This window comes from Vicia villosa, linkage group LG1, assembly GCF_029867415.1.
Source record: "Vicia villosa cultivar HV-30 ecotype Madison, WI linkage group LG1, Vvil1.0, whole genome shotgun sequence".
NCBI classification, from domain to species: Eukaryota; Viridiplantae; Streptophyta; class Magnoliopsida; order Fabales; family Fabaceae; genus Vicia; species Vicia villosa.
In genome coordinates, this window is record NC_081180.1 from 136455250 (window position 1) to 136470906 (window position 15657).

Sequence of the window (15657 nt, forward strand, 5' to 3'; positions counted from 1 at the left end):
TCGATGATGATGGAGATTCAATACTTCCTAGAGCTTCAAATTTATCAAGCTAAGGAAAAAACTTTCATCAATCAAACCAAGCATTGCAAGGAGCTTATAAAGTGGTTTGAAATGGAGAAGTCCAAAACTATAACAAATCAAATGGTAACCTCTTTCAATCTAGACAAGGACGAGAATGGAAAACTAGTAGAGAAAAGCAAATATCGAGCTCATTTTCAAGCATCCTCAAAATAATCACATTTTAGTGTAGTCAAATGTATCTTGAGATATCTCACTAACACACAACATATAAGTTTATGGTACCCCAATGGAGCATATTGTGACTTAGTTGGGTACACCGATTCTTATTTCGCTGGGTGCAAATTGGATAAAAAAAGTAGCAGTGATACATGTCACTTTCTTGGAAATTTGCTTGTCTCTTGGATGATAACATATAAAATGCACCATTTAATTAGCTCAATTCACACTTGTTTTAGGGTAGATTCATGCATTTAACCGCGTTATGCTGATTTCTGATGTATATTTAAGGTACTTATCATTCAGAGGTCTTTGAATGAAAATACTGGGCAAAATGGCGAAAATGACAAAATTACATCAAGTACTGACTGCCATGGCGGGCTTAGCCCTGTCATGGAGGGCTTAACCTTGTCATGACGACTGTTATGCAATTCTAAGGACCAGATCGTCAACCAAAAGTCAATAGAAGCAAGAAGCACTATTAAACATGCCATGATGGTTAGACCATTAACTCAGGTTATGCTCGTCATGGTCCCACATTTAAGACCCTCTTTGAAGGAGTCATGAAGGGACGACTATCAGCCTAGATAACACCCGTCATGACGGTGATGGCTAGTTTTCACGCCCACGTTCAAGCAAGTAGTTTTTCCCACTTCCAGTATTATCTACACTTCTTTGGCATGAATTTAGAAGTTTCTAAGCAAACCGTAAGCTATAAATAGGATCTTAGTTCATTATTTTTTTGCATCCAAGCTTTGTAAGAGCCGTAGAGTTCATTTGTAAAAGCATAAACAACTCACATTAAGGTGTTTGTACACGGTTCAAGAAAATCAAAATAAACTCATCTAGAGGCCTAATAAAAGGAAAATTTTGCTACTCATAATAAAATGAATCATCGTTAAAGAGTTTAAGAAGTTATACATGAATCAAAGAAGAAATACAAGCTTCAATGATGTAGAAACATTGACATTTTCCCTTTGAAACCTTACAACATCACTTTGTATCATAAAATTCAGAACTCTTGCAAACATTTTGTCTTTTCCTTTTAAAGAGTAGGGTTTCCATTTACCAAATCGCACGATGATCTGAATTAATTGCACCATGATCCTTCATTTAATACTTCACCATGTCAGGACCCAAGCAATCGCGGGGCTGCACAACTTTTTTAGTAGCACTTATCACACCATAGTGTGATTATATGGTTAGGCGATTTGTCTGATATCCACCTTTTTTCTTTTTTATCATGCTTTTCACCGTCTTTTTAGATTTACCTCTTATCACATAACATTCATAATGTATAAACATTACATAGTTTACTAGTTAAAGTAATTCGAAGTACAATAATGCTCTAAACATAAATTTTAAATCATGTTATAATCAACTCATAATCGTAAAATACTAATCAAAATTTTAGATAAATTACTTTAAAAACTAATTAAAAAATTATTATGACAAAAGTGTTAATATTGATGTTTTTGTTTTGGAAAATAAACCTTCAAAATGGATTACTTTTTCTTGTAATGCGAAATATGAAAGTATATAAAATTGATCCAGCATTGATTTATGGCATTTTTGAATTTACGTTTAGCATTGTGGACGTACATTTAGAATCATTTCTATCGTGAAAATACATAAGCTAATTATCCTAACTTTTGATAAACATGTGTTTGAAGGAGTTTTTAACGCGGATACAAACATGCTATTATTAGTGGATAAATAAGATGTTTTTTGAAATACATCAAAGGATTTTGAAGGCATGTTTTTTGAAATACATCAAAGGATTTTGAAGGCATGAATGATGGAGTCACAAATATAGGAGCTACTTGAGAATAAAAAAGACCATATGAATGAATGGTTCTTGAAACACTTGAAACAATATTGAAATATTAAAATTTAGTACTAGAAAGATGAAGTAATGGGTGAATTTTTGTGTGGAGAAAACATTTATTTCAATGTCGTTATTGGATGAATGTGTGGGCAAAGATTCAATGCATGCTTGAATGAGTGGAAGGATTTAATGCATGATGTCTTTAAAGAGTTTCATTGAGATTATGGAATTATAACAAAATTAAAAATAATATTTCATAAGAAAAATTAAAAACACGCTTAAATCTTCAATTAAATAAAATTAAAAATAAATAAGATTCATCGACAAAATAGAGCTGACATATCAAAATAGTGAAATATAATTGGATCAAATGCGTGTCTAAACTCAAATAGACCAAAGCTAGAAAATGCAAAGCAAAAAATTGACGAGCGAGTGTTGAAACTTTGAAAATCATGAATCCATAGTGCAAATCCATCGATTCTTGTTATCGTTTTATCAAATTTTGATTCAATGGAACGTTTAAAGATTTCACGGATTCAGATCCGTTCATCAATCTTACCATTACTAGCTTGCATTTCATCTTTCTACCTCACCGCATCCCTCGCCGATTCCGTCACCAGAGACGAAGCCAAACTACTCCGAAACGAAGTCGGTGAAATGTTCTATCACGCTTTTAACGGTTACATGGACAACGCTTTTCCACTCGATGAATTGAAGCCGCTTTCTTGTTCAGGAGAGGATACACTCGGTGGTTATGCATTAACCTTGGTTCGTAATTGTAACAATCGTTCGTTTCGATTTTGTATGTATATGTTGTATGATTGATTCATTGAAATTGAAATTGAAATGAAATGCAGATTGATTCGTTGGATACTTTGGCGTTACTTGGTGACCGGGAGAGGTTTACTGCTTCTGTGGAATGGATTGGTAAAAATCTTCGCTTTGATATGATAGTGAGTAGAGTCGGCTAACTTGTTCTAATAGTTAAATATATAAGTAAAATATTGAGCTGTTTTTTTTTTTTTTAAAATTTATTTGCTTATGGTTTATTGTGTGTTTTGTTGGTTGCAGAATAAAACGGTTTCTGTTTTTGAGACTACTATTAGGGTTCTTGGAGGATTGATTTCAGCTCATTTAATTGCTTCTGATTATGCTACGGTATTTGTTTTTATTTTTTTTTATTGTTTTGTAATAATACAATTGAGTTGCTGAGCTTAGGTCTTGTTTCATGGTTAATACTTATTGATGCGTTGAGAATGTTTTTGATAGGAATCAAATGGTACTCAATTGGATTATGTGTGTGTTTGGTTCTGTGGTGATGAAGATTTATTTTAATTCGAATGATTTTGTAAAATTAAATTTTGTTAAAAGTGAGTTGAATATAGGTGGTTTATGTTCGTTTTTGAATCAAAATTTCTTTTGAATGTGCGTATGTATCAGCCATTTTTGATAAATCTGAGAATTGATTTTATGACTTCTCACTTTATTTTGGCCATAGATAGTAGCTCTTTCATGATTTGTTTCTTATCATTCTCAAGTTCTTTTTGGATAATTGGTTTGAAAATCAATTTGGATTCTTTGTATATCCCTTATTATTGATTGACAAGTTACTGAAGATGGTCCGGGTCCTTTTGGGATGTATCATGGAAGATGGTTTTTAAGTGCTCAAATGATTGGAACATTCTTATTTTTTTCTTTCATTTTTTAGTTCCCACCCTTTAATTGGTAGGATCATTATTTTTCAGGCCTCTGCTTGGCCAGCTTTTCATCTATTTTTTGGGTGCTTATTTATGCAAATACTGGTTTGGTATCTTTTACATAAGATTATCTTTGTACACGGGCATTTAAGGTCGTAAACAATTCTCTTCTCATCTAATGTCTTGCAGGGTATGAGAGTTCCATCCTATGATAATCAGTTACTGAACTTGGCTGAAGATCTTGCCAGGAGGTTGTTACCTGCATTTGATACTCCTACTGGTATTACTTGATACACACAATTGTGCTTATATTTTAGTATGTTTTTGCTCACAATCTTCTCTCAGTTCCATAAAGGATTATTTTATCTGCATCCTTTTTAAACTAAACATATTGTCTATTTAATTTTCACTTTGATGGCATCATACTCTGACACTGACACACACAAGTGAAGAATGGAGGTTTACATGAAAAAACTCTTAGTGCTTCATATATCACGTTTACATTTTAAGGGCTGAATGACATAATTTTTTAAAATGAGAATTTTAGTCAGGAAAAAGAAGGAATGTAATCAATGTATAGTGAGAGGGAGGATAATATATACTTAATAATTAAAGAAGGCCACCTCGTCTCTCTTCAAGCTGGAGAGGGAAACCACCTTGAAACTGCCATGGCCAGAAGGTAATGTATAAGTTAAAATCATGAATAACCCAATCTCTTAAAATTTAATAGCAAAAGAACACCCTTAAGTATCCATACTGGTTCAACCAAATGCACAAGAATTGTATAAACTGCATGCCATCGAAATTGACTTCATTATTTTTATTGTGACCTACAACTGTGATCACCCTCCTTACTAACAAGAAATAATTTCCTTGTTTTGTTCACCAACATTAGACCATTGAAAAGCCTTCATTATTCATTAGACCAGAAATAAAGAACAAAAAGATCTCACTATCTTTCTCTGAAAAGAAAGCAGTATCTTGCAGCAAACTAAAGTTGGAACACTAATAATATCTGAACCAACTCTAATACCCTAGATGGGATCCTTATCAACAACAACTTGAAATAATTGGTCTAAATGATAAAATTCAACCACTACAGTCAACCGCGAATGGGATAGAGGTCAACCATGATTGGCCTCTTGTTGTACATGAAACCAAGACTTGTGTTCTATATACCATACACAATCTAAGAAAAGTAGCAGCAGAGAGGTGTATAGAAACCACCTTTCAAGTTATTTACCAAGTCTTGGTGCAAAAATGATAATATTTAATGTTGTTTTACCTCCTCCATAGTGCATCATAAATTGACTTTTATATATTATGCTGTATTTTCAGGAATTCCATTTGGGTCTGTAAATTTATTACATGGAGTTGATAAACATGAAAGCAAGGTAATCTCTTCACCTGCTTTCTCCTTTATGTTAGAAAATGTAGGTCTATGTTTTCTAGTAAATGATCTGGTGAAGTGGCTTATAGTGTCAAATGATGCATGGGAAACAAATGGGTGGCTTATTTTAGTTTAGCACTGAAAATGGCTCAGACTCGTCTTTGCTCCACTATTTTTGTTTTAAGAGGCACTCAACTCTTTCCAAAAGCAGTTTTCTTCTCATTATATATGTCATATATTATGATATTGGCAACTTATCTCTTGTTTCATATTTTATTAAAAAGTTAGTACTTCTTTGCTTAGATAACTTCAACAGCTGGTGGTGGAACCTTGACCCTTGAATTTGGTGTTCTAAGCCGTTTGACAAATGATCCTAGTAAGTTTCCCATTTCACCTTTAGATTATTTGTATGCATATGTTATGTAAGGAGTCCAATTCTATAATAGATTTAGATAATCTGAACACAACTAAATTTGGGGCCTAAAGGTTGATATAATTCACCAAAAGCATTGGCTTTCATCTGCTCAAGGTGGTCAAAATTCTGATCAGACTCATATGATCATACAATCTTATGATCTTTGGCTACCCTGATTAACCCGATCACAAGTAGAATTGCAATCTAGTAGGAATGCATTGGACCGGCATCATTACTTGGCAGTATTTGCTATCCTATAGGAGATTATGATTTTAACTTGAAAGATGTTCTAGATTAGATATCTAGAATTTGTCTACTGAATTTCGATATCCTCGTACTTGTTAACACTCTCGCTTAAGTTGTTAATTTGCGTAGGTCTTTTTTATGGATTGAATTTAAGTTTAATAAGTATCTGTAGCGAATGCGATTTAAAGTTTTCTTCTCATTTGTGCTATTTTTATATGCGTTTATATGCATGTTATGAAATTTGTAGGATTTTATGATTTGTGATTTACAATCTCGACTCTCTTTAAAATCTCAAAATGGACTACCATGCTTGGCCAACTTACTTTGCAATATTTCTTAGTTATACAATACTTACTACTTTTGTAGTTTTGGTACTTTTTGCAGAGGTGCAATGCTTTGAAACACTGCCTTGAATTCAACCTTCTCTTAATTCCTTTCATTGTTTTTTACTTTTTGTCCAAATCCCCCTTTTCACCGGTCGCTACTTTCTTGTCCCTAGTAGGTAGCTAAGGGACACTAAATGAGTTTTAAGTAGGAGGTTTAGGGTTTGATTCTTGGAAACTAACATAACTTACTAACATTTGCTTGTTGAAAAAGTAGCTACTTACATATCATTGTCCTGAGCCATCTCCAAACTGAGGTTGACATTATTATATGTCCCAAATCTCTCCCTCTAGTAGTTTTTTGTTAATTAACAATTGTTTTCCTTCCTTACGTTGCTAGTTGCTACCACTCGACCCCTGAGTTTGTCGCTTTTCAATTTCTCATTGAGTTCTATCTCTCTTACAATGTACTCCTAGAAAAGTAACATAAGTGTAAATTGTAATTACAGTTTAGTGTTTTGTTCAAAATTTTTTATCTTGTACCAAATCCACCTCCTTTTTTTTTTTATTAAAGTCAAAACACATCTTTATTATCATTGTAGATGCCAACCTATCCCTCCGACCCATGAAAATATTAATTATCGAAATTGCAGATTTACATTCCTATTTATTGCTTGGCAAATTAGCATTATCTAAATAGTATACTTCAGCATCTTAAATGTTACCAGTCTCTTCTATCCACAGTTTTTTTTGCAGCTTTTGCTTTGTACTTTGTTTTTTTTTTACATATTAGCTTTTCTTTAATCGACAATTTTTCTGTTCTTCCCTCTCTTGGAATGTGGGGTGGCTACACTGTCTTATTACTTTCTGTGTGAATTTTTAACATGCAGTTTTTGAACAAGTCACCAAGAATGCAGTGCTTGCAATTTGGGCACAACGTTCAAAGCTTAATTTGGTTGGGGCTCATATTAATGTTTTTACAGGTGAATGGACTCAAAAGGTACATAATGCATTTTATTTGTGAAAAATTATAATCAAGAATTTTAAGGAACACTCACACAGATATAATTATATTAATTATATTATCTATAGGAAACTTATATTTAAAATAATGGAGCCATGCATTATTTACAGAAGTTTTTGTCCTACTGTCTTTAGCAATTATAATGCTTCTATTCCTACTCCTGTTTTATCTACGTGCGTACCTCGCAAGCTATATTAGTTAATAGCAGTAACTACAGCGCACTCTTTGCCTTTCTGCAGGATGCTGGGATAGGAACTAGTATTGACTCTTTTTATGAGTATTTATTGAAGGTTAGTAGCAGGAATATTTTATATTATGAAGCCTCCACAGAGCAATTTGTACTGAAGAGTCAATTTCTGTTAATCTGCAAAAGAACCACTGTTCCTAATTACTATCTAGATTTACTTTAATATAGCAAAACATATCCATGATTTTTCAGGAATTTTTCTTGCATATTTCATGTGCTGTGTTTGTGTCTGTATTCAACAGGCACGTGTTTTTGTTTTGTTTGTTTCTACTTAGGTATATAATTTACTTCACATGACATTCTTCCTATTTGTACATTTCTCTTGCTTCACTGCTTTTATCTGATTTAGAAGAAAAAAAAACTTATGCATTTTTGATAACGTGCTTTCTTTATATGTAATGTTTTAAAATAAAAATATTTTAAAAAATCATTCGTCTGCGTCCAAATTTAATGAGTAAAATTGACTCACATTATATTCTTCCCGTTACTGTTCTTCTACTTGTCTGAACTCGGTGCTGAGGATATTCTTAGAATTAAATTTTTGCACTAGAGACTACGTAATTTATCTTTCCCATACAAATTAATTGTTTCTTAATTTGTGTGAAATGCCCAAAGCGTCTTATAATTTGGGGTGGAGGGAGTATTGCATTAGTTTGTCTGATCTTGTTTTCCATACATTGGTCTTTCAGGCATATCTACTCAAGTGATTAAGTCATTTAGTTATAGATTTTGTTAGTTAATATTACATTATATTGTCTGATTTTGTTCTCCATACATGATCTTTCAGGCTTATCTATTATTTGGAGATGAAGAGTACTTGTATATATTCCAAGAAGCTTATGCTGCTGCCATGCATTATCTTTACCACGACCCTTGGTAAAAGCTTGTGGCAATGCGTGCCACCCTGTAAACATACCTGACTTGTTGCCTAAGTTTTTTGAAACTCAAAAGTATTTACATTTTAATGTATTTCAAGTTTGAAACTTGGACTTGGATTTATGCTTTTAGGTATGTAGAAGTCAATATGGATTCCGCTGCTATTGTCTGGCCATTATTTAACAGTCTGCAGGCATTTTGGCCTGGCCTTCAGGTTTATATTTTCTCATTTTTGATACAATATAGTATTTTTAGTTGATCTGTATCTGTATAATTAATTAAATCATAGTGAAGTCTAATTATAACAAGCATTTTTGCAAGGTTTTAGCTGGAGATATAAATCCGGCAACTCGTACTCATGCTGCCTTCTTGAGTGTCTGGAGAAGATATGGTTTTACCCCTGAGGGCTTTAATCTTGCTAGTCTAAGTGTTCAGGTATATTTAATTTTGACACCTTATAACCAATATGGTTGTTAATATGCCTGTTTAATTATAGTTCGAGCCTTCTTTCTATTTGTAGTGTTTTAAAGTAATTGGTCATCAATTTGAAGAACATCCTCTTCAACAATCTTCTAGCTCAAAATTTCTGTTCATATGATAAATAACATTTTTTATCGAAAAAAGAATCTCACCAGAGAGAAAATAGAAAGGTACAACAATGGGGACGATGAGATTTCCTTCAAACAGAAATGTTGAAACATTTAGAATGCAACAAGGCTGCATTTATATTAGCTCTGGCTACATTCTTGTAGTCATGTGAACTGAACACTAAAGAGAATCAGTTAACGAATTCTATCCTATAATAAGTTTAAGGCAAGAAAGCATCCTTGTTGAGAGCACCTGGCTCCAGTCAAGTGCCGCAAATATAGCTAAGGCAACAAGCTGGCAAAACATTTAACTTGAACTGTACAAAACTTCTTAATAACAAGGCAATACCAAAACTTAAATATAGCTAAGGCAACAAGCTGGCAAAACATTTAACTTGAACTGTACAAAACTTCTTAATAACAAGGCAATACCAAAACTTAAATATAGCTAAGGCAACAAGCTGGCAAAACATTTAACTTGAACTGTACAAAACTTCTTAATAACAAGGCAATACCAAAACTTAAATATAGCTAAGGCAACAAGCTGGCAAAACATTTAACTTGAACTGTACAAAACTTCTTAATAACAAGGCAATACCAAAACTGAAATATAGCTAAGGCAACAAGCTGGCAAAACATTTAACTTGAACTGTACAAAACTTCTTAATAACAAGGCAATACCAAAACTTACTAAGATTACCGAAAATTGTTCGATAGGAATGAAGATTACTAGCTTCTTTTGTAATGCAAGAACAAGAGGCCTACTTATTGGAAGATAAATCTTAACATAATATCAGAGAAAGAGCAGTTTGAGGTATATAACTTAACAAGTGTTGTTAGCAAAACATTATTGGTTTTATGTTAAACAGATTTAACATGTTTGTCTCGTCAGTGTTAATGTTGGAGATTTAAAGATACAAACCAGCCATTTAGTTGATGGCCCTTCATTTTCATTTAAGCCAAATCTAATGCATTTTTTTTGCCTATAGAAAAGTATATTTCTTTTAGGAGGAATTTTTGTTCATCTCTAATATTTATGATCTCTGTATTTTTCTCTCATTATATCAGCATGGGCAAAAGAGTTACCCGCTGCGGCCTGAGTTAATAGAGAGCACATATTGGCTATACAAAGCTACCAGAGATCCTAGGTCTGCTTATATTTGCTTTTAGTTTGTTGTACCATTAATAAAAAAAATTCTTGCTTATGTCTGCTTATAGTTCTACAAATGTACACTGTATATAGCCCACTTTACTAACAAAACTAAGGCTAGCCGAGTGCGTACAAACTACTCTTCTCTTCTGATTCACGGTCCCCATGTTATTCTTTTTCCTCTTTCTCAATACCTTTATTTTTACCTCTAAATCTGTATACTTCTCACTTTTCTGTTCTCCCTCCCTCTCCCTCTCCCTCTCCATTTTCTTTTTCTTTTTTATTTTTTTTATCTCTTTCAATCTTTATAACTCTTATCTTGTTCCTCAAAGACTGCTCGCACTGGGGATTGCTTGCGCAGTCAGAGAACTGGTAAGTTTTGTGACACTGTTTGGAAGAGTTTATCATAACAGCTTATGACACTTTTCATAAACAATTTTTAGTTTATTTTTACCCACGGAGAGGCACATTACAACACTTGTATGCTTTTAGCCGGAATCTTATTAAGAATGGGAGCATATGGGTTGGTTTGAATTAATATGGAATTTTTTTCCCATGCTCATTCCATATTTTTCTCCTGGTTAATGATATTAGGTTCTATTCAAATAATCTTGTTATAAAAATAGCTTATGCAAGCTTATTTTGATAAACACTTGTGCTATAGGCTGCAAAGAAGCTGTTATCCAAACAGACCCTTAGTAGTAGTGTAATTCACAGAAATCAAATTCATTTGACTAAAACTAATATTTTAAACATTAGTTCTGATATATATATTCTGACAGATTACTATTTCAAGATAACATCATTAAGGATTTTGAGAGTAGACTTAAGAAGTTAGCCTAACCCTTTATCTGGACTGTCAATTATCTAGTGTTCTTGTGATATTTTTCTCTTTTTGTTCACTTTTATAAGGGAAAGCCAAAACCAGGTTGGTTGTTTTCATGTTTTCTTGTAGTGCTATATATATTTTTCAACTCTTGGAATATTGATGCATTATTCATGATTTTTTGAGTTCTCTGCAATTAAGAGTTTTTGTTCTCCATAATTTCCTGCGAAGTAGGAAACTAAGATTACTTTTTCATGATCAACTTTTATAAATGATTTGTTGATAGCCGTGGCATAAGTTTTGCTCTATATGTATTTAATTTTGTCATATGCATTTCTTTGTAGATATCTTGATGCTGGGAGGGACATGCTTGCTAGTTTACAGTATGGGACTCGATGCCCTTGTGGATACTGTCACATTTCAGATGTTGAACATCACAAACAAGAAGATCATATGGAGAGCTTCTTTTTAGCTGAGACAGTAAGAATATATTCTACATGATTTTGAGAACACATGCCCTCTTAAACTTTCCGAAACCCATAACAAAAATTTAGAACATAATTTTATCAAGTTGTTTCGCTGAAAATTGTTGTCAAGTACAGTCATTCATCTTCATTTAGGGCTTCAACTGGTGTTTCTAGTAGCATTAAGAATTGTGGTGGATATTATGGTTTTACTTGCGACTTTGATACAATGTCTAGCTCTCATAAACTCTTAAGTTTTGAGTTAAAGTCAGGAATGGTTTTATAAATTTCTATAAACTTCCTTTTGTTTGAGCTCTCTCTCTTCCTTTATAAATTATGCTTCTTATCATTGTGTCTTTCCTTTCATATTTTGTCTTCTATTATTTGTTTGAAAGAAGATTTTTGCTAATAACATATGTTACCTATTAGGTGAAATATCTGTGGCTCCTTTTTGATTTGGCCGTGGGTCCTGATAACCTTGTGGAAAATGGGCCATACAAGTGAGTAGGCTTATATATTTACAATTTAGTGGCTGGTCTTTTTATACTATAAAATTTAGTTGCTTCTTTTTCTGTTTGTTGTAAAACAGGTATGTATTCAGCACTGAAGGTCATTTATTGCCTGCTACTCCTCAAATCTCTCTTGTGAGGGAACATTGTTTATACTATGGGGCTTATTGTAGAAGTGGTGATTTGCGACAAACTTATTTTGTGTCCGACGCAGAGAGAGATAAGCATGAATCAAATGAGAGTAGATTTTATGGGAGCTGGACTAAATCTTCATACTCCTCAGACTACACTACTTCTGAAGCAAGTGCTTCTTCTGGTTTGATCAAGGTACTCTGTACTCTTTCCTCCCATCATTGTCTCTCACTGATTCACGTTCATTTGGACCCTTCTATTTCCCTCCTTTCACATTATTCATCTTATGTCAGTTGGTTTTGAAATGGATATTTTCTTCAAAAGGTTAGAAATGTAGTTATCTCATTAAGATTTGGTTTCCACCAAATATTTTATATTTCTTATTATGTATATTTGAGAAGATAAAACTGGATCAGAAACTAAGTGGAATGAAATTTTTATAGAACAATGATTCCCAATCTATAAAAGAGGGGCAACAAATGTATGACAGTATTGAACTTATTTGTCGAGTAACTGCCAATTGATAATGAAGTGATGTACATATATAAGAATAAATAACAGATGGCTATATAGAAAACAGATGTGTTTCTGTGTATTATGGGAATTTTTTATTTTATAATTTAAATTGAAAACATTTCTTTCATGTTTTGAGTATTTTGTTATACCCCACTTAGCAGGATAAGACTTGATTGTTGTTGTTGTTGTTGAGTATTTTGTTATAATTCTGCAGGGTTTCTGCCCAGGACTAAATCATGGACAGAAGTTTGGTTTATGGTACATGCATTCCAACAATGAACATAGTGATCATGAAACCATCCATAAGGAAGAATCTACAACTGTTCAAAGCCATTCAGTGATGCTTCTTCCTGCTCAGAGTTCTGACAGTTCTGTACCTGAATCTGGCAATGATCCTAATGATAGTCAGACTAGGGAATCAGATAATGATAGTCAGACTAGGGAATCAGATAATGATAGTCAGACTAGTGAATCAGATGTTACTTCTTGAAGAGCGAGAATCGACTCTAATAGTGACCAACGTGCTTTCCCAAAATGAGATGATTAGTTCCAAGTTAAGCAACATGAGGATTGACAGCAAGGATATATATTTTCAACTCTATAGTGTTGTACACTTCGCCAAGCCCGCCTCCTGAAATATAAATCAGAGTTTTGTTAGTATGTTCATAATTGAGAAAGGATAATAAGTTTGATAATTTAGCAAGTGTTGATACAGTGAGCATGGGAGCTGAAATAGTTGAATGATGGATGAACTGACCTGTTAGATGTACTTCTTAGGTTGTGCTACCAAAGGTCTGAGATGGTATTCTGAGCGCCTCTTGATCATCATTGGACTTGTGTACAAGAATGTAATGTAATTTATTTTGTTGTATAATTGTTTCTGGTTGGTTCCTTGTAACCTATTTTTCTAGAGGTGGTGTATGTGAGCATTGTCAACAACATCAAATTAGACCACAATTTCAATTTCTAACAGTAGCAAATCTTAATCATCCATTTCGGTCACCTCTGATTCCTTCGAGGGGAATGATGAAAAGAGCTAATATAGAGCAATTTTTAGCTATGGATTATGGTCTCATGTTAGCATCTAGACTAGATAGATACATTTTTTTTTTTATAACCGACTAGATACTTAAGGCCCGTATACTTATGATTTAAGATTTTTGAAATGAATATAGATAAAGAAATGCCATTTGAAAATGATGCATTTATGAAAATAAGCTTTGACATTTTCATTATTTCTAAAAAATATATACACTTGTTCACTTCAGGAGTTTATTTTCTTTTTGATAAATAAAAGACTATTTCTTGCACCCTTGAGGGTTCTTTGGAGCTTTGGCAAAATCAAAATTTCCTAAATATCCCTTAAATTTGTATATTTATTTTCGAACTCACTAAATGTTAGTTTTTTTTTTTTTAATTGATTCGGAGATACATATTCGAAAGAACAACATTGCAGATTAGCTTAAGTGTTGGTCACCCTATCCTATCATTGAACAACCAAGTCCATGAAACCAACAGGATTGAAGTCCAAATACCAGTTCAACAAATACTCCATTTAAAAGCAATGATGATGCAATCTCAACTCTTGGAACATAATAACAATTGCTTGAAATACATGTTTAATTTTCATTATTCTGTTTGTTCTTATTTTGGATTGTCGACATCCATTGTCGTGAATACATTATATTTTGTGTAACCATGTTTCAAATTTTTTACTTGAAATATTTTGATATTATAATTTTTCATTATAATTCTCATTTTGATATTATAATTTTGCAAAAAATCATATATAAATATTATTTTTAATGTATGTTTGAATACAATTATATTTTTATTATTTTTATCATGTATTAAACCATTCATACTATTATTATAAAAATGATCAAATAAAATTTTAAAATTTGTAACGGGACAATTTCAGTTAAATTCACACAAAAAGTATTGATAAATATTGCTTTCAATATGTATTTGAGTTCAAATTCATCATACAAAATTATTTTAACCTATGCAAATGCATGTATATCATTATTCTTTATTCAATTATTTTTATCATTTAATATATATATATATATATATATATATATATATATATATATATATATATATATATATATATATATATATATATATATATATATATATATATATATATATAAATTCAATTTCCGTTTCAATTTCATAACATTACATCTTATATTATTTGTTCATCCTAACATCATTTTATTTCCTTGCAGGTTCTTCCACTTTACTTTTTGTATGTCAAAAGTTTTTTGTCTTCTTATTTCACTTATTCTTTTGATGTAGTATGCTTTGTAAATTTATTGATTAATACTCGATCCTCCAAATGTTTTTGTTATTTACTTTTATTCATGTTATTCATATTATTCAAATAATGCTACACTAATTTTTGTATACCCGTGCGGACGCACGGGTATGTTACTAGTTTATGAAAATAAGCTTTGACATTTTCATTATTTCTAAAAAATATATACACTTGTTCACTTCAGGAGTTTATTTTCTTTTTGATAAATAAAAGACTATTTCTTGCACCCTTGAGGGTTCTTTAGAGCTTTGGCAAAATCAAAATTTCCTAAATATCCCTTAAATTTGTATATTTATTTTCGAACTCACTAAATGTTAGTTTTTTTTTTTAATTGATTCGGAGATACATATTCGAAAGAACAACATTGCAGATTTTAAAAATACCTATTTGAATTAAAGATTGATTCCCAAACCAGAAGCAAGAACTTTAAAAACAAAGCAACTTAACATAGATTTAATATAGATAGTCGAAATTACATAGATAGTGGAACACAAATAAGACATTACATTTAGTTATAAACCTAAAAACGTTGCAACATTTTGATAATATCTTCTTCCGATCGTCGAAGCTTCGCATTGACCTCAATCGGACTCTTAGTAGAGTATCGGTGAAAAGTACTCCACATAACTTTCAAATCGTCATCCGTCTTCAGTGCGAATTGGGTGAACTTTATCTTTTCTTCAGTGTTAAGTGAGGGTGAGCGATACTCAGGGTTGACCACTTTCGATTTTCTGAATATTGCATTGGCGAGAGGTCTTGAGACACATTTGTCCTTTATCCGATCAATTTTTTCCTTAGTTGAGGTTTCGGTTGTGTGGGAGCGTTTTCAGAATTGGCTATAATTCTTGCTACAATTTTTTGGATCTG

The 15657-nt window shown here is 32.3% G+C and overlaps 1 protein-coding gene across 1 annotated transcript; it reads left to right on the top strand.

Annotated features, from left to right (window-relative positions):
- The first annotated feature begins 2424 nt into the window (after positions 1-2424).
- LOC131644282 (alpha-mannosidase I MNS4-like) lies at positions 2425-13527 on the top strand. Its single transcript, XM_058914741.1, has 16 exons — positions 2425-2833; positions 2923-3018; positions 3137-3223; positions 3952-4042; positions 5101-5156; positions 5456-5528; positions 7027-7136; positions 7400-7450; positions 8195-8283; positions 8416-8497; positions 8605-8718; positions 9939-10018; positions 11191-11326; positions 11740-11810; positions 11900-12146; positions 12682-13527. Exons 1-16 carry the CDS (start codon positions 2576-2578, stop codon positions 12955-12957), a joined length of 1917 nt encoding a protein of 638 aa, XP_058770724.1. The 5' UTR covers positions 2425-2575; the 3' UTR covers positions 12958-13527.
- The last annotated feature ends 2130 nt before the right edge of the window (positions 13528-15657 follow it).

Excerpts from the sequence above, each read along its gene's own strand:
- LOC131644282 (XM_058914741.1), top strand. The coding sequence starts at position 2,576 with ATGGAACGTTTAAAGATTTCACGGATTCAGATCCGTTCATCAATCTTA. Across the intron at positions 3,224-3,951 it reads TTGCTTCTGATTATGCTACG|GGTATGAGAGTTCCATCCTA; the intron begins GTATTTGTTTTT and ends AATGTCTTGCAG. Across the intron at positions 7,451-8,194 it reads TTTATGAGTATTTATTGAAG|GCTTATCTATTATTTGGAGA; the intron begins GTTAGTAGCAGG and ends ATGATCTTTCAG.